The sequence below is a fragment of the Epinephelus fuscoguttatus genome, linkage group LG1 (assembly GCF_011397635.1).
Source record: "Epinephelus fuscoguttatus linkage group LG1, E.fuscoguttatus.final_Chr_v1".
Classification (NCBI taxonomy): Eukaryota; Metazoa; Chordata; class Actinopteri; order Perciformes; family Serranidae; genus Epinephelus; species Epinephelus fuscoguttatus.
In genome coordinates, this window is record NC_064752.1 from 12317697 (window position 1) to 12336524 (window position 18828).

Below are 18828 nucleotides of genomic sequence, written 5' to 3' on the forward strand. Positions count from 1 at the left end.
TTTTTATTTAATGTGATAGTATCGGATTGGTACTTGGCAGTGGACAAAGGATTTGCAAGGTCAGGTATTGGACTTGTTACCATGAAGGCAACAATGATATAAGGACAGCTTTCTAGTGGATATAAAGACTACTGTAAGCGGTTAAAGGCAAGTAATATAACAGCTAGAACTGTATGTTAAGTTCAGAAAATTACATCAATTTACTGTAATGCAGCCTTTAAAACCAGGAAAAAAGATGATCAAGATCAAGATGTCGATACAATAAATATGTTGCCGAGCTTTAATATTAACAGTAAAACACTATGCGGCACGCAGAATTTATGTTTATGTCATGTTTATGTCCCCAACTTGTCTATACACTCTAGGGACGTTAAGAATTCCTCTTTCTCAGGCAACCAGATTGGTTCCGCAGTCAAGTTCATTTCTCACATCATTATTTCCACTGCACATAAGCAGAAGAGCATGCAGAATGTGTAACATTTGCACTTTTTTTTTTTTTCATCCGCTGTCATGCTGTGTGATGTTATGTGTTGACAAGTCTCCCTACAAATCTGGGCCACAGGGCCACACAAACTACGCTGCTTGTTTTACGCTGCTTTTCATTTTCTCACCAAATACAGTCATTAACAAAAACACAACAAAAAGATGAATCAAGCTGTTACTGTCGCTGTGTGACAGATTGTCTCCATCTGAATCTTCGCTGCACTATAACACGAGCCACGCTCCCACAGCCGAGACCCTTGAACTCACAGTACTGTGGGGTTAGATGATTAGATTACAGTGAAAAAGCACACATGGGCATTGTTAAGGGAGTTTGCAATTCCACCCGTGAACATGGCTTTCATTGTGCCGCACAGAGGAGAATGCTTTTCATTCTGGAATGAGCAGCAAAGGCAAACAGGACCTCGTGTGTCTCTGTGGTGCACCATCTCCTCAAGGCTCTGAGGGGAAGAGGGATCTCTCTTTTCAGGGCCGTCCCTGCTGAAAGGCCCTGGTGTGGTTCCATCACTCCCAGCACTTCTTAGAGCGGAAACTTAATCTTACTTGTAAGACAATCGCATAGAAAAAGGCCTCAGCAATTTGATGTAAGCACCCCCTTCTACTGTCAATATTTTGACAGATTTCATGACAGCATAATTATTTGCCGGGATCCCTGCCAAGGATTTAATTGTTACATGCGTAATTACACGTTTAGTTGCGGAGATGTTGGAACAAAGCATCGGTTGCGTCCTTAATATTACAGTACAAATAGTCTCTTTCATCTCGGCTGCTTTATGCTGTCTCTGTGGCTCCATAATCCAGCTATGAAAGGGGATATCTTACAAACCCTCCGAGGGTACCTCTCACAAATCAATTCATTACCCCATAATATCGGCAGGCAAAGGCGCATCTTTCATAGATCAATTCATTATCCAACTTCTGGCAGTTGAAAGGCGGTGACTGACCACATTTTCTAGTACTGATATCAGCTTTCAGTGTTTAGGAGGATGACTAGAGAGCAGACCAAGTGGTGGCAGCCTTCCATCAAAAAGGGCTTCTGAACATAGAGGGAACCGTAGAATAATATCCTTTTTAACTGTAATGGTTTTATTTTCCTACACACTGCTCTGTTGTTTGTACTGAGGCTCATAACTATTGTATGGAGCCATAAAAATCCATCTCCGTGCACAGGGTTTTGCTGCATTCCACAGCTGCACTCTCAGATAATGCATTCATAAAGCTTTAATATTCAGTGCGTCACATGATGAGGGAAGTGACTGAGAGACCGGTCAAAGTCTGTCTGTATACATCTATATGTACTTCTGTCAGGGTCACTGAAGTTTGTCTGTGAGCCCTGCAGTGCTCAGATCTATAATTGTCAATACTGCAGTGGGGGGGTGGGGGATGAAGACAGCATGCTGTCAGTGAGGCTTCTCTTCTGGTGGACGTTTGATATCAAAGCCAGTTTACAGCAGACAGGGAGGAATAAACAGAAGGATAGTCCAACCCAATTGCCATTGTATATTTCTGCAAACCACAGATATGTTGCATATGTATGTTATTATGCGCGGATATGTTGAAACTCTACATTTCTAACAATGCCGTGGTTAGTGTGTAGGCACAAAAAGCACTTGGTTATAGTAAGGAAAGGATCACATTTTGGCTTAAAATACCCATCTTTGGCTGCACAAAGAGCTGCTAGAAAAGTGGCAACAGGTAACTAAAAAACACCAATGTTCAACAGCTCAAAGACACTGGAAAAGCGGTGATGGTCACTTAAAACAGCTGCATTTGGTGGCATTTAAGCAGCTAGAAAACACTATAAAACACCAATGTTTGACAGCACAAAAACTGCAAGAAAACCTCAGATGGGATGCTGGAAAACAACCACATTTAAGGCTTCAAAAGCCATTGGAAAAGTTGCTAAAAGTCAAGCTCGTTTGGTAGAACAAAAACCTCTGGATAAGCGCCGATGGGTTGCCAAAAAACACCCATGTTTGGCGGCAAATAACAACTCAAAAAGCAGCAATCTGTCACTGAAAAACACCCACGTACGATAGCCCCTGGAAAAGCATTGACAGGTTGCTAAAGATTACCCTAAAGATTATTTGGCGAACCAAAAAGCAACGAAAAAATGGTGATGGGTCCTTAAAAAACACCCATGTTCAGGGGTACAAAAGCCACTGGAAAAGTGGGGATGGGTTGCTAAGAATCATGCTTGTTTAGTAGAACAAAAACCTCTAGAGAAGTGGTGACAGGTTGCTAAAAGACATCCATGTTTGGCGGCAAATAACGGCTCAAAAAGCAGCAACAGGATGTGAAAATACACTCACATTCAAGGGTACACAAGCAAAGAATCACCCACGTTTGGCAGCTAATAACTACTCAAAAAGTAGTAATGGGTCACTAAAAATACCTGGGTACAAAAGCCATTGGAAAAGTTGTGACAGGTTGCTAAAAACACCCTCATTTGGCTGCAAAAAACTACTGAAAAAGCAGCCACGGGTTGCTAAAAAACAACCATGTTGAACAGCACAGATGCCACTGGAAAAGTAGCAAGAAGTTTCCAAATATCACCCACGTTTGGCAGCACAAAAGCTGCTGGAAAAGTGGCAATGTATCCTTAAAAGACACCCACATTCATTCAAGGGTACACAAGCCCCTGGAAAAAGCAGCAATGGCTGCTGAAAATCAACCATGTTTAGTGGCATGAAAACCTCTTGAAAAAAGGCACTGGGTCCTTAAAAACACCTCCGTTCAAGGGTATAACAACCACTGGAAAAGCAGCAATGGGTTGCTAAAAAACACCCACGTTTGGCGGCAAATACCTGCTTGAAAAACAGCAACAGGTCACTAAAAACACTTGCATACATACTGGAAAAGTAGCCATGGGTTGCTGAAAAACAACCATGTTCAATGGCACAGAAGCCACTGGAAAAGTGGCAACACCCAAATTTGGCAGTAGAAAAGCTGCTGGAAACATGGCCACTGGTTGTGCCGAGGTGTCATCCATCATCCCCTCCACCTCCCGATATCAGCTCATGTACATCACTTTAGAGATGTTGATACGATACGTGTGAAACGTCCAAATGTAACGTGTTTGTGGTTTGCAGAATGGAATGCCAGCTGGGTGGTCAGAGATGAAAGGTGAAATGCCGCATGCTTTCAGACAAAAACTCTCATGGCCAGCTGTGCAGGCTGTAAATGAATCAACATACTTTCCCCGTTGAGCTGACAGCATTTAATTGTATAATCCCGTTTAGCACAAAAAACACCATGACTGAGGACACCCCTGAGATGTTCCAATCCACCACATGCAGTGAATTACATGTAGGTCAAAAAACAAGAAGATTTGTATAATAATAGGGATGTGGATCCAAAGCAGCTTGCTACAGCAGAAAGTAGCTGTCTTCACGTGCCTCTTATTGGCCTGTATTCCTCGAGGAGGAGCTGGTGCCTGTCCTCATTAGTAGTCATTGAACGGGCCTGGCAGTGTTTGGGAGGCAGCACCCATCACGTTTCCCCTCCCAGCACACAGACACTGGGGGATGTGTTGTAATTACAGGCGCACATAAGAGAGGCAGCGCCACACCGATCTAAAACGCAGGTGGGTGGTTTGTTGTGCTGAGCCGGAGCAGCACGGCTCCAGTCTGCAGGCTACACGCTGTCGTGCTGTTTCGAGTGATCAAGATCCCTAAGCACGTTGACCAAATACCACCTGCCAGACTGCGGATAGGGCATAGCACAGGTAAACGTTGGGCGCATTGATGTTTTGAAAAGCCGAATCGATTTGCCTGTGAGGGATTCCAATTGATAGGAAAATGCAGGCAATTTTGAAAAACATCCTCTTTGTCCTCGTGGATGGAAGGAGGCATTCTACCAACAAAGGATCGGCGCGGAAATTGTACAGATTCAAGATTGCTGTTCCTATTTCTTTGAATTTCTGTTAAGCATGAGTTCTGTTAGATATGCACACAGGTGCTTCTCTGTAGGCTGAAACACATTTATATCATTTCTACTCTGAAAAAGAAAGCATTTAAATGTGTGAGAAAGATCCTAAACATGTCCTGTTTATACAATCACACTCAAAGTGCAGTTGATGCACTTCTTTACATATAGATAAAAAGACTGCCATCTTGAATTAGACTGGAGGGTAATTACTTTAGGGTATGTCTGTATAAACACGTAAAATGTAAGACTTTTAAGACCCTTTAAATACCACTTTAAATTACATTTGAAACCAAATTTTCATTGGAAATACACACCAAAGTGAAAATAAACTCTTTCCAAGTAAACACACTGATGTCAGTTCAAAATAAACAGTAAGGTAAAATGACACTGATGATGCTGTCTTTGCTCAAGCACAGAAAAAACAAACTAACAGTGAAGATGCAGACACATTGCGTGATCTAAATGCATAGAGGGACCGAAAAAGGGGCCTTATGCACATGTAAGTGTTGTGCTGAAGTCTGTTTCCCTGTCAAATAGTGTTTCACTACTGTTTAAATGAGGTTTCCAGTAGTCACAAGACCAGAAATACTCGCTGTGACGTGACTAAAAGTCATTTAAGACCCATCCGGTCTGAATTTAAGATAATTTGAGGCTTTGTAAGGGCTTTCATTAGTAACTTTGTAGGTTATTTAAGATATTTTAAGACTTTATTATGGCCTGCAGCCACCCTGTACTACATACAAGGAATAAATGTTATAAATTAAATATATAAATTGGTTTAATTTTGATTTAGTGGCAAATAACTGCTCAAAAAGCAGCAACAGGTTGCTAAAAAACACCAATGTTTAAGGGTACATTAGCCACTGGAAAAGCAGTGATGGGTTGCTAAAAAATGCCACATTTGGCTGCAAAAACTGACTGGAAAAACGGCCATGGGTTCCTGAAACACAACCATGTTTAATTGCACAGAAGCCACTGAAGAAGCGGCAACAAGTTGCTGAAAAACACAACCATGTTTAACTGCACTAAAGCCACTGTAAAAGCAACAATAAGTTGCTGACAAACACCCACATTTGGCAGCATAAAAGCTGCTGGAAAAGTGGCCTCCACCTCCCAATATCAGCTCATAAACATCACTTTACAAATGTTGATATGATAGAAGTCTGGGGCATTATGCACATACAAGTGCTGGGGGTAAGTTAAGGCATTTCATTAGTAACTTTGTAGGTTATTTAAGATATTTTAAGAGTTTATTAAGGCCTGCAGCCACCCTGTACTACAAACAAGGAAGAAATGTAATAAATAAATTTGTGTTATTTTGATTTTGATGACAATGCTGAGCAGCTCCCCTCCCTTTACAGGATCAAACATGTTTCGCAGTCACAACATCAAAAGGCTGCAGTATATTTTCAGATCAAACCCGAGCCTGAATTATCATGTGAATTGCCACATCCAGCAGAGTATTTCTGCTGGAAAAGAAATAGATATGGGTGCTGATCATTTTTATGGAAATATGATGACTTCAACTAAATAAATCTATGCGCAGGATGTATACCTTCCATCATGTTTTTTTAATACATGACCGTACACACAATCTCCCCGCTGGAGATCCATAAAGGTGAATCTTATCTTATATCACTGGCTCATACCATCAGCTGAATGGGAATGAATAGACGCCAGGAACAGCTTATACTGGAGAATAAACACTGTAAGGACTGTGACCTGTGTTATGATGATTCATAAGCTTAGCAGATTAAATGAAAATATTATCAGAGCAAAACATACCTCGACAAACAGTCCCGTTCTCGACAGCCTCGTTCCCAGCCTTGCACATACAGCGTCCAATGGGTACCATCCACTCTCCATCTCCGTTGCAGTACAGCTTAATGGGCACATCCACCTCCTCTGCGTTGGGGATGCAAACACCTCTTGCAGCCACCAGGGAGGTGCTCTCCGCTCCTGAGAGCGTCTCCTGGAACAGTGCCCCGTTGGTGATGATTCGGGGGCACTTCCGGTAAAAGACTCGCACAGCGATGAGCGACATGCAGCCGCCGTAGTCCTGGAAGGCCAGGTAGAAGCCGTTTCGTGACACCGGGCCGAAGCTCCGAACCTCAGTGTTGATCTTCATCACTCTGCCCCCGAGGTCCACTTGAGAGAAGCTCTCATCTGCCGCAATGGTGTCGACTTTGATCCAGGGATTCTCCATCCAGGCCGGCGAGGTCCTGGTGGCTGTGTCGGCGTCAGATTCATAGTAATACAGGTTAAACGTCTCTTTACAGGAGCCTGGCACGTTGGGAATGCTACTGCAGTCCCTCACCGAGAACTTCATCTCCACGTGGATCCGCTGAGCGCCACGACGGCGGATGTACTTTGTCCGTACCCAGTTGTTCTGATTGTTGTCGAAAACATTGCAGACCTGGTACGTCCGGATGGTGTTCATGTTTTCATCATACCCGCTCACCTCCTCCCACTGTGGGCCAAGAACAGACACAAACAGTGAGTTAACATTTTGACATTTACCTATGAAAAAGCAGTCTGCTTTAAAAACAGAATTTCATGGAAACAAAAGGTAATTGAGGCGATAGTTATCTTGCTTCATTCAATTAGGTGCCATTCAGCTGTAAAGCAGTAAACGGTCTGCGTGTTTCCCATTAATATAAACTGTCATAAAGCCCCTGCTGATACCTATTCTGCAGCAATAACAAGAATGTTCTCATGCATACTTTATAATACTTTGATTACTGGGAGTCATCAGCTTAAGCAATGTTTTGATTAAACTGATTACATGGTGCAAAGAAAGAAAATATCTCCAGTAACCCAGTTTACACGGCTGCAGCAGGCGAGTCTAAAGGAACAAATGAGAACCAGCCTCTCCAGCATGTCCTGCCACTTCTTGAGGTAGTAATAGTAGATAAAGAAGGCTGCTCACCAGTGACTTCCTCTGACCCTTACTACAGTTTGTTCAGACACATAAATAAAGTAATTTTGCCAAACAGTATTAGCCCGGGGATTGATTTATTTTAATGAGAAACTATACATATACAGTTCACTATATGTGGATTATGTGTTAACTAACTATCAGAAATCCAAGAGGTACGTTTTCTAATCTACAGTACAAGTACAGCTGCTCTGTGATTAATGAATACATTCTAATTTTGGGGTATTATTAGGACTGGGTACATGAACTGTAGTCTTAACACACTGCTTCCACACAAAACCTAAAAAAACATTGCTATGCGATACCATTATTGATACTACAGAGAAAAACTGACACTAGGGGCATGACATCAAAAAAATGTATTAAAAGATAAAGGGAACAAGTCTTTGACATGACAATAACGAGTTTTCTTTTCTTGATTAGCAGCAGAGAACAGAATGACTGTAGTACTCATTAGAAATAAGAAAGGGCAAGAAAGCCCAGGTGGTATTTGTGTATCGATACTGGGGAAAATTAGTATTGAAACCGTTTCAATTACTGGTATAATTTTTAATATCAAGTGAAAAATTCATATTGTGATACTCGCGATATTTCAGCTTGTTGACATATGATGTCACACTGTTACCCACGGCAACAACAAGCATGGTGGAGAACAAAATGATCATGGACTCCACTGTGGTTCCAAAAAGAGGAGCAGCTTCAGTAGTGTGGAATAAACTGTGGCGTCCTGAATGTTTTATGAACAGCCCCGCACTTCTCAGACTCTTTTAGCAAGTTAACGCTCAGAGAGAACTCATTCAGTGGCTCCTCTAGCAGGCGGGGAAAAAAATAACTCAATCATTTAGGATTTTACTAAAAGAAGGAAATCACCTGTTGATTTATATATATAGATCCCAGGGGGATTTTTTTGTATTTGGGAGCTGTTCAAACTTGTAATTAGTGGTATATTTTATTTTGTTGAACTATTAATATTATAATAGAATCTGAATCTCACTCTGAGTTACAGTTGTTGTTCACAAACTAAAGAAATGAGATATCATTTCTGTTTTAACTGAATATTTAAGGGCAAACTGTTGACACATAAAATTATATCACTGATTTTGTTGCAATTCTTTTTTCTTAAATTAAAACTTTTTTTTTGTTTGTTTGTTTTTTACTTATTTGTCATATCATCAAGAATATCGTTATCGCAAAAAATACCCTGAAATATCGTGACTTTATTTTAGGGCCATATCACCAACCCCTAGGTTCAAATATTCAGAATCTACATTCATTGATAAATTAACATTTTTGACAAGCCTAGTCATTTATTAGGTGACACGTTGCACCAGGGCTGGCCAACATATGACAGTTATATTGGTGAAATGATATGAGACGAGATACTGTCTTTGATTTTGGATATCATAACATCCCTAGTGTTGTCTTTTCCTGGTTTTGAAGGCTGCGTTACTGTAAAGTGATGTAACTTTATGAACTTACCAGACTGTTTTAGCTGCTCCATGATTTGCCTTTACCCACTTAGTCATTATTTCCACATTACTGATGATTAATTATCAAAAATCTTATTGTGTAAATGTTTTGTAAAGACACCAATAGTCAGCCCTACAATACTGTGATAATATTGCATGTGAAATTAAGTGAACTTTGAGTTATTTTAAAGTACATCGTCCCCATGTTTTCACTTCCTAAACCTAACCTACATAATCTTATGTGTCATTCGTGGGGAGCTTATTTGTAAGACAATACAAACTATTTTATGTGCATTTGCATAAGTTATCATATAAACTGTTGTATCAGGATATGTTCAAAAATTGATATCAGGCTATATGGTCAAAATTATGGGAATTTTCCCGATTGCACCCAGCCCTACTTCACACCACGGTTTACTCTGACAGGTAAATCCAACAAAGGGAGCTTTGCATTATGAAGTTGTCACTTAACATCCCGTTTTCTAGCTGCAAATAACAGTTGCATGTAGTTTTCTCTCGGGATGTGAAAAAATATATAAACCCTGCCTTGCAGAGGCAGAGAGCTTTGATGTTTACCCTCTGCGTTCCCGTCCTCTCATTGAGGAAACCATTCACATCTTGTAATGCTTTAAGAGAAACTGGAGACGTGACATTAAGTCACTTGAACAGAGCAGAGAGGTTTCTGGTTTATGTGATAGCGTGTCCTGCTTTTTTATTGTGTCTTAATAGGACACATTCATAGCACATACTGTAATGGGTTATTGACATTCTAGTGAAAGCTCCTTTCACTACAGCGGAGCACCGAGGAAACATGACATGAATTTTCCACAATCAAAGTCACACTAAACTGACATAATCATATTACACAGGTAATCATATAAAGAACAATCAAGGGGCAAATTTCACTCCAGGTTCGAGTACTCCGTTCAACTTCAAAGTCCACGTACTGCACACCAATTTGAGTGCTCGCTCAGAGTGTACACACTCCAGATGCAGCCTCCGTGGTTTTCCTGCCCCTCGGCCATGGATCAAACTAGCTTTAAACACCATGCGCTCCAACCGCCACTCAGGTCGTGACCTTGACCTCTGCATCTCAGCTAAGGAAGAACCCTGCTCTCAACCCCCAAGAGCTGTTTCACATCAGCTGCACCCTCTACCGCTCCTACGACACTACCTCCCCCTTCACTCTTCACTTCACAGCTGATATAATTTCTCAAATTAGTGCCCACTTAGTGAGGATTTTGACAGATTTTGACGGGTTGGGAGAAGAAAGTCACCCCTCTTGTTACGAACCGGTGTTCTATCAAACACTTTCTGACTAATTAAAACGGCTTTTGTTCTTAATTCCCATGTCCTAATTAATCACAGCTAGTGTGACGCTCGGCTTGACCCAAGCTCAAACCCAAATCATCACAAGAGCCAAGCAAAACAGAAAAGACTGATGTGCAGCCAAAAATAATAATAATAATAATAATAATAATAACGAGAGTAAACAGAATGCGGCTTAACAAAAAATACATGACAGGAACTTTTTAATCTGTATCCCTCTATCGGGGCCTTTCTTCCTAATGAGCAAAACTGACGTCTGCAAAAAACAATTTTGTTATAGTTGGAATTTAATCCTGAATAAACGTGCAGGGAAAATATTTCGAGTAAAAAAAATGTTTTTCTCTGTGACAATTAAAAGGACTTGAGAAATGCCGATGGTAAGCGGACTTTAAAAAGACTGTCAAGAGTTGTTTTTTGTGTCAAATCAGAGTGCAGCTTAATGACTGCATGAGTGTTCAGGCTACAGAGTTGTTGGTGGTGTGGTTTAAGGATAAGTCTGTCTTTTGGCCCCGCACTGGCAGACATCACCATCCCAGGTCATGAGCAGCCATTGACCTTCCCACTTGTTGAGGAGCACAGAGGGCGAAGGGGGGGCTGCGGGCCAATTAAACAAGAACGGGCAGTCCGTTTCTCCTGAGCACAGAGCGTTGGACAATTGCAGTTTGATAAAATGAATGCGGAGACAGGTGGGGGTTGCTGCTAATGAGGGATGCAGACAGGGGAAACTGCAGGGGAAAGTGTTGGCAGTGATGCGGGGGGAAGGGTTGATCCAGGCTAAAAAAGACCCCAAACAAAATGTGTTTTGATGGAGGGCCCCTTTTTGTCCTGTCATGGCCTCTTTGCCCCGCTTTCATCACAGCCAGTGGAGGGAAGCAAATGGGGCATAATAAGAGCCTAACGATCAAGCGCAGAGTGTGAAATTAGAAGAAACGTCTTCATTTTCACAGCTCTTTCCCCCGGCTTTTTACTGAGAGTGCTGTAAAAGGGTGGTCATGTGTTTTAAGTATTGAAGGTGGAGGTAACCCTGGTGGTGGATGTCAAGATGGATTAGTTGGAGCGGATGAGCGGCGCTCAGATGATGATGGAAACAAAAACTCCGGAGATCCTGTTACATTTGGCAGAATGTTGTTTTTCTTGTTCCCTGAGTGTGGAAATCAACAGCCATCGGGCTGAGAGCTCTGAATACTGCCTTACTATAACATTAAATAAATAGATGTTTAAGGCCTGAATGATCAAAGGCATTTTCTTAATAACCAAAGGCGTACCAAATATTATCAAGCGCTCATTTGCATTTGTGAAATATTTGGGGTGTTTTTCAAAGTTGTGAGACATTAGACTGCAAGACTTCAAGGTAAATAACAAGCAATGTTTGTTTTCATGGTACGCTGGATGTGCCTCCTTCCTCTGAGAAACTCCACACACACAGAAACTAACGATAAAAAATCAATGGTGTGAAACACAACGCGCTACTGGCTCCAAACAAAAAGGCACTTTATGTTTTAATTAATCTCATTGGGGTTCAATAATTCTAGGTCGAATAGTGTTGGCAAATAATTTCCAGTGAACCCTGCCGGTTGTTACCTCTCCATTATTCCAGGGAGACTAATACAAACACCAAGAATGTACCTGCATGTGAAATGTGGTGCTGCAAACTATTTCAAATAAATTGTCATCAGATTCTTCATAATTCTGTGACCCTACATCAACAAAACACATCATGATATCAAAGGTGAGATATTACCAGAGGTAGGTAAGTCAAAAATGTGCAAGTCACAAGCAAGTCTCAAGTCTTCACCTTCTAGTCTTGAGCAAGTCCCAAGTTACTGAGTAGAGAATCAAGTCACATGAAAATTTTAATGATCTGGTCTACGTTAGCTTACTAGCTAACGTAGACCAGCCACTAATCTAATACTGCAATTTACCTAAAAAGGGTACCATGCCATTGTTCCGACAGCCCAAATTTTCTAAGCCTCATTATTGTGAAGAAGTCCCATTGGACTGAACGCCCATTTCTCTGACAGCTGGTCATCACAAAAACAAACAGCCATTGCTCCCGTTTCTCCAACAACACACACTCCCTGCAGTAAGTTTCAGTTTCCCAGCTGCATTTGAGCCACTGATCCCAGGTGTTTGTAACCAACCTATCCCTGCTTTTCCAGGGACTTTTGTTCCACCAAATGTGGGTGTTTCAAGCCAAAACACGATCTTTTCCGAACTGTAACCAAGTGGGCTTTGTGCCTAAACCTAACTATAGATTCATCACAGCACTGTCGACAAATTTAACATATCCATGGTTTACAGAAATGTACAATGCGAGCATTTTTTCAGGTGATTGTGTTGTCTAATTGTGTGTATTTGGAGACACAGGATTTCAGAGCAATGGGCATTTGTCTTTGGGATAACAGGCTACTGGAGAACTGGGCTTTCAGTCCAGTGGGACATTTTTCAGAATAACAGGCTTTGGCCGTTGGAACAACAACCAGTCCCTCCTCAAAAGGCCCATTCACGCTCATCTTTTTGTGTGTTTTGTAGTGATGGATATGGCTGGATGTTGTGGTGGTCGTGTCACTGATTTTAAGCTGCAGGCCTTGAATACCACTGTAATCTCCTTACTGCTGTCATCGACAATATAATCCTTGAATGCAAATTTTATTTTTGGACAAGCCCAATCCGTGATAGCTGCATGCCCGTCCTAGCAGGTTGCCAGGTTTGCACACATTGCACTAGAAATCACCCAGTTACATTTAGAAAAAATCAAAATATATCTCTCAATATCTAGAAAAATGAGAAAAGAGTCAAGTCCTTTCAAGCCATCTGTCACAAGTATGAGGCCTTATTCAGACTGCCAGCCCAAAATGGTTCTCTGGCATATCCACTTAATATCCAGATTGATTTTAGGAAGTCTGGATGGCAAAAAAACACATAAAATGTGATGTTTGAAAATCAATCCAAACCACATTAGGAGGTAGAAATGTAATTCAGATCAGATTCTTACAGGTCTATCTCAGTCTGGCAGCTCTGGCTGCTAAAACTGGATTTCAAAGTGTCTTTGAATGCAACATACAACATCAATGTCAAGTTCAGAGTGATGGAGGTGCTGAGCAGATCCACGCTGCTACTAGCAGAGTGCTAAAGAGGAGGACATGAGGAACAACAGTCTGTGGACAGATGCCAAAATAACTTGTTTGAAGGGCGAAATGATAGACCTCTACATCTCATGCTTTCGCACTTGAAAGCTGCATCACCAGTGGTGCTACATAGTTACTGATGCGTATGTCATTACCACAGCAACCGATGCAGATAGGTTGGTGATGTCTGGACACACAAATCCAATCAGATTACTGGCAAATAACAGTGCGGACAGTCAATCGTCAAGATCTGATTTGAGAAACAAACGAGTCATGACTACCAAGTCAAAGTCAAGTTGAGTCTATTATCAATGATCATCAAGGAAGTCTCAAATAAAGTCACCTGACTGGAGTCCCACACCTCTGGCTGTCACATTTACTTGGCCTATAGGCAATTATTCCCATGTATACCAAAACAGCATTTAGGATCAGAGTGCTGTGCGATGTTCTGTGAATCTGTCTGATAACAGTGCACACCTGCTGTTTAGATAAAGCATGTTAGATTTATATCAAGCAGTAACGTGCAGCTGCCCTTGTTCTGTTCCCAAAACAAATTCCTGCCAATTCAACTGATTTCTAACTGTTGTCAGACCAGCTCTTCTTTTAATAATGAAACTACTCTCCACACAGACCTTGAGTCCACTAACTGGCATGCCTGTAATTTCTACTGTGCTCGAGCAGCACCACTGAGAGACAAACGCCCTGCGCAGAAAACCTGTCTGAAGTGAATATATATTGTGTTGGTTAGACTACGGCAGAACTAGTAGAGTCTACAATATGTCAGCTGCTCCTCTCTTCCTCTGGAGTTATATGAGGTGCTACAGTTCAGTGATGCTCACTGAGAATGAGGCTCTGGATCGATATCTCCTCTGCCACTCCAGGAGAGCGGGAGAAAAGTTCAGCTGACCTGCAATCCATACGTCTCCATGACAGTAGGTCTCTGCTTTATCTGTAAAGCCAAGCGGAACGCACTGTCAAGCCTGAATTATAGAGTGGAGTTACCTCTACAGCTGAGACCATTCACTGAAGACCGAAGCTTTCTGCCTCATTCACCAGCAAAATACAGAATAAGTATAGTCCTCCTTGGACCTCTTTGTAGCAGCTAATTACCTAACTCCTCTGTAAGCACACATTATGCAGGAGCTTCTCTGCACTTTCCTATTTTACATTTACATCTTATCCATTTAACCGACATTTTAATCTAAATTGGTTTACAGTAAGTGAGCACAGAGGGGTTCAAGAACACTTCAGTCGTGCAGTTGTATACAGACCTTAATTACAGTTATAGCTTTGAACGTACAAAATGTAATTTCCTATCGCTAGGTGTCAACAAAAGACAGAGCAATGCATTGCAGTCACTTTCTCCTGGTTAGAATTTCTTCAGTGCGCATTGTTCAGGAGGGTTTTACTGCAAGCTGAATATCCACAGAGGTGTCCTCCTGTCCAAGGCAAACAGCCCAAGTGATAAAAAAAAACTGGTAAAAACCCTCAATAAAGTAGTTTTATATTGCAAATCAGTGTTTCACCAATGCTGTTTAGCTCGCTGCAGAGGGGCTGCTAACCCAGCACCTGCTAATGTGTGCTCATCTTTTCTTCCCTGATAACTTTGGATCTAGATGTTCAGGCAGTTTTTACTGGGAGCTGACTTATCCACAGAGGTTTTATCTTCTCCAAAATGAACAAATCTGTACTCCATTTTGACAATCATGGGCTGGCTTGGCTTGGCTCGGCTTGGTTTGGGCTGTCAGCCCAGCACAGCAGGGATTTGCATTTCAATTACAACAGGGCTACCTTCATGAAGATGTGTCTTTAACTGATGACGGCTTGTTTTGACTGATGACATTTTAAAGCAGTGGGCTGATTCACGGCTTAAGAGCCTGTTGTCTGCAGCTCTTCTTCAGCATCTCACTGTGGCTGTTTCTGCGTCTACTCTTCCTCCCTGCCGTATTATTAGACTTGCCTTTATTGTAGAGTAGCTGCTAACAAAGTTCCACTAATTCAGTAATAACATATTTCATTTCCTATAGGTTCTTCACAATAAAAGTAACCCGTTATTTTGTTTATTATGAAGCAGCAAACAAAGGAAATGTCAAGTTTTCGAGCAGCAACTTCACACAACTTCTATTACGGCTGATAGGGAACATGAAACAGTAAAATAAAGCAGATATCTACAGTAAAAACAGGATGCAGAAGAGAGACTAAACTCCAAACCACAGAGATTCAGTTAGAAGCTAAAAAAGTACTGAGAGACTTTAAGAAATGCCTTTCTCTCTGGTCTCCTTTAGACAGAGGTTAAGAGAGTCTCGCAACATACACGCTTGTTTGGGGAGGAGAACAGGGATCGTCAGGGGTTAGCTGCGGTCAGCGAGGTATCACTCCTACTCGCTTGAGGGCGGGCGGCCCGGCTTTTGAACCTACTCTAGAGAAGGTCCATCTCTGCCGTGGCTTGGTGTGGCATGGTGGTCGCAGACGAGCTGCTAGCCCAGCTCCTGATAATATTTGCTCACCTTTTTTCTCTGATATCTTACAATTCAAATCTTCAGGAGGTTTTCACATAGAGCCGAATTATCCACAGAGGTCTCCTTCTCTTGGTTTAAACTGGTAAATCAATGAAGGAAGCAGCTTCACAGAAAAAAATCTGTGGTTTCCAAAGCTGGTCAGCACAGCAGGGGCTGGAGCCGAACTGCAGCTAACATTTGTTCAGCTCTTCTTAAGCTCTTCTTAAGATCCAGGTGCTTGATGACTTTCACCGGGTTAAAAGATTTAGCTAAAAACAACTAAGACCTAAAAAGTGTAATTGGAAAAATGTGCCTTAAAACTGGATAAAAAGTCAATTTATGACAGCTTCTGGCAGACAACTACAACCCTGATATATGTACAAAGAGGATGAAACACCAGACCACCATTTCCTTGAATAAAAGTTCAGATTTCTTTGGGTTTGGTTTCTTTGGAACATTTGGGATAATGCAAGGACTCAAATCAAGAAAAAATATATAACACCGGTCTAGTCATTTTTAGACATTTGAATGTTGAAAATTTAGGCTACATGTTATATCTTTGAAGTGATAAACAACAGCCACATTGACTCAAAAGATAAACTCAACAACTTCCAAGCACTACTCCTGAATGAAACAACGCAAACCTCCAACAAAATCTTCATTTAAAACCATGAGGTAAACCTTGAGACTGGCCTCATATCGAAGAATATACTCTTCCAGGGACGGTCAGATCAACATCAGCAGCCAAGAGTCCGCAAACAGATATGTACATGGCTTTTCATATGTCATCTGTCATATCGCTCTGTTGGGACTACTAAGCTCTTGCTGTGAATTCATACTGCGAGAAGCAACACAATCAAGTTGTCAGAATTCTCAATTTCCTGTACATCTGCGCAACCGGGAAAACTTAGCCAACGAGCAGACGGTCAACAAGTTTGTTGGCTGCACAAAGCTGACCACAGATACACTCTTCATGGACACTGGACTTCAACAACGAGTCAAGATTTGTGATAAATAGATCTGTTTGGCAAGCACGAGTGGGAGAGTAGCTGATGGTTGTTGCAGTTTTTCAAAGCTGTTTGAATGACTATTGGTGGAATTAGGGATGAATCAACCTCTAAACAAAAGACTGCAACCATTTACTGGGGTTAACTGTAATTTAAGAGGTAATTTTATAGCTTATTTATACTCTAAGATAGACAATAACAAAGCAGCATTATATACATCTTGTATAAAGTCTTGCAGAAGAAGTTATAGCTACAGAAGACAACCACAGTAGGAATCAGCCTGTTCTATGAGCTACAACCGGTCAGTGCAGGGTGAAACATCAGTCAAGTAGCGTTGCAAACGCACCGTCAGAACACTCCAAGATTTCATTGTTTTGACATAACATGAGCGGTGTATTTATCACATCCTGTCATTACAGTGTTTGAATTAACCTGAACTAGCGTCACGATGTGGAGCCACATTACACATCAGCGCTCTATCACTGACAGAAGTAAATAAATTATTCACACAAAAGCAGGGGAGAGAGACCCAGTGGAAAACTCCCGGGGCACAGCCGCCCCATTTGCAGTTGTGGGAAATCTGTCAGAGCAAGAGTGCCTTCCCTAGAGGGACAGAGGACAAATGACACCCACTCTCTGCATTCAATTACTACGAGCAGAGGCCATGGGAGCCAAATCCTGCAGGAGACCGGGCTTCATACAGAGGAGAGACTCACACACACACACACACACACACACACACACACACACACAGATTTAAGTAGAACTGTCTGCTGCAGTCAGCTCCAATTACCACTGTCCACTACTAATGCACAACATGTGAAACTAGAGGAACAATTCCATCCTTTACCCCCATTCCACAAAGCTGCATATGGATTACGTTTGCATGTTTCTCTGCATAATTCCTTAAATATAATTTCACAGAGTTTAATTGTGAATCGCAGTCACAGTCACAAATTAGTGGTCACTTTAAATCCCAGCAAGGCCAATACACCGAAATATGTTCAACAAATTACTTGTAAGGAATAAGGAAAAAAAAAAGTATGCCAGCGTTGGTCTGCCACACATGCCCACAATTATATGTAAACAGCCTCAATCTTATTCCAAAGGAATTTGAATACAATACGCAGCAACTTTGATCAATCATATGGAACCGATTTATTTCAAAACATTTTGCAACTCTCTGCAAAACTCTGCTGTGCGTCGTGTCCCCGAGTGACACTGGCTATATCCTGGTACATTATGACACATCCATAATGATAACTTAACCCACGCACACAACACCTTATTATGTTTTCCGCATTTGCAGGAGACCTCGGCTTTCCCTCCGCAGTAGCTCAGTGCGTTCCCTGCGGCCATAAGTCTATTTCTAAATGGCTTCTGTTGTCGGTACTTGAGCGTAGGAGTGAGCGGGTCAGGAGGTCTGACCTGATGTTCACACATCTCTCAGCTCCACTTGAGAAGAAAACACAGACCACTTAACCCTGCTCTGTTATCCGGCTCTACATTAGCTCCATATGTGAGGGTGGGTATCGGTTTTGAAATAATTCAATACCAGTACCCTCAGAGTGACACTGGTACCAATAGAGTACTTAATTCAATACCTTTTTTTCTACTTCATTTGATACCCATCGTGAATGGAAGCATTCAGTTGTGTAAAATACCAGCAGACGCCACAGGCATTAAGTATAGTCTTACTTTCCAACATTTTGGTGGCATTTCGGCAAGCTGAACTGCCAAATCCCTCAAATACCCCGTGCTTGACTTCACCACACCACAGACTGTATGGGCTGTAGGTGCTGTGGTAGTGGGCCAATCACATATCACATTAAATTAAACATCTGCAGTGGTTGGCTGCAAGCAAAACCATACAAATCATATTTTTTTCCTAGATTTAGGTACCAAAAACAGAATGCAGTTATTGTTTGACCTGAGAAGTTTCAATACTATTTGGTACTGGGTTATTTTGGTCAATACCTTAAAGGGACAGTTAACCCCACATAAAAAAAACTTATTTTTCCTCTTATC

At 41.6% G+C, this 18828-nt stretch overlaps 1 protein-coding gene across 4 annotated transcripts in view; it reads right to left on the reverse strand.

Annotated features, from left to right (window-relative positions):
• Window positions 1–18828, reverse strand: part of ephb2b (eph receptor B2b) — a 184244-nt gene that overhangs the window by 96128 nt on the left and 69288 nt on the right. For all 4 annotated transcript variants that reach the window (XM_049590818.1, XM_049590804.1, XM_049590814.1 and 1 more), the window contains exon 3: window positions 6217–6901. In XM_049590818.1, the coding sequence (XP_049446775.1) occupies window positions 6217–6901 (685 nt within the window). The remainder of the gene's footprint in view (window positions 1–6216; window positions 6902–18828) is intronic.